This window comes from Antrostomus carolinensis, unplaced genomic scaffold, assembly GCF_000700745.2.
Source record: "Antrostomus carolinensis isolate BGI_N321 unplaced genomic scaffold, ASM70074v2 scaffold43664, whole genome shotgun sequence".
In the NCBI taxonomy this organism is placed as follows: domain Eukaryota; kingdom Metazoa; phylum Chordata; class Aves; order Caprimulgiformes; family Caprimulgidae; genus Antrostomus; species Antrostomus carolinensis.
The window spans coordinates 8,155-8,871 of NW_010312201.1; the positions used below are offsets into that span (position 1 = coordinate 8,155).

General features: G+C 54.4%; 1 protein-coding gene across 1 annotated transcript in view; it reads right to left on the bottom strand.

The window, feature by feature from the left end:
- Window positions 1-717, bottom strand: part of SIAE (sialic acid acetylesterase) — a 3,359-nt gene that overhangs the window by 1,105 nt on the left and 1,537 nt on the right. Inside the window, exons 3-5 of the mRNA XM_029084741.1 lie at window positions 512-695; window positions 125-252; window positions 1-41 (exon numbers count right to left, since the gene is read on the bottom strand). The exon at window positions 1-41 is cut by the window's left edge and continues 102 nt beyond it. Of these exons, the coding sequence (XP_028940574.1) occupies window positions 1-41; window positions 125-252; window positions 512-695 (353 nt within the window). The remainder of the gene's footprint in view (window positions 42-124; window positions 253-511; window positions 696-717) is intronic.

Sequence of the window (717 nt, forward strand, 5' to 3'; positions counted from 1 at the left end):
GCGGTTGTCCCCATCTGTGTGTAGGAAGGCATTGGCTTCACCTGACCCCCCCAACAAAAAAGGGGGGTCAGGGAGAGCCTGGGAGTGGGTAACAAAGGGGGGAAAATAAATTATGGGGGTTTACCTTGGTACCAAGCGACACCCCGCAGCGTCATATTGAGGAGAGGGTGGATCATGGCGTTCCAGAGCACGGAGGGTGTTTGAGGGCCGGAGAGATGTTGGTGTGAGGAGATGTTGGGAGATAAAGCTGAGCTTAAAGTGGGGTGAGAACACAAAGCCAGGCTTGAAACTGAGACTTCTAACCTTGCAAGGTTAAAACAAATCACCTCTTCCGCCTTCTGTCACCTTTACCGGCCAAAATGCGCTCGGAATTTTAACCAGAGGGGGCAAAATGATCCACGGAGACAATAGGATGCTTCAAAAGAGGAGGTGAGGTGGGAAAGGATGGAAGGTCCCCCCCAAAACCAGCGTGGGACGGGGCAGGAAGTGTTTCCACCACATCTTCTCTCACCTCCCTGTGTCCTTGGGGAAGCCACAGGCCTGCAGAGCCCTTGGGGAGGACCAGGCTTCGATGGGGGTTCCCCCCCAAGCTGCTTCCACCAGCCCGATGGGATATCGCAGCTCCTCGTAAAGATATCGCCCCAACAGCCAGCAGACGGCCGAGAAGTAGGTGAAATTCCCATGGCCCAGGTTTGCTGTTCAAAAAACAAGAGGGAA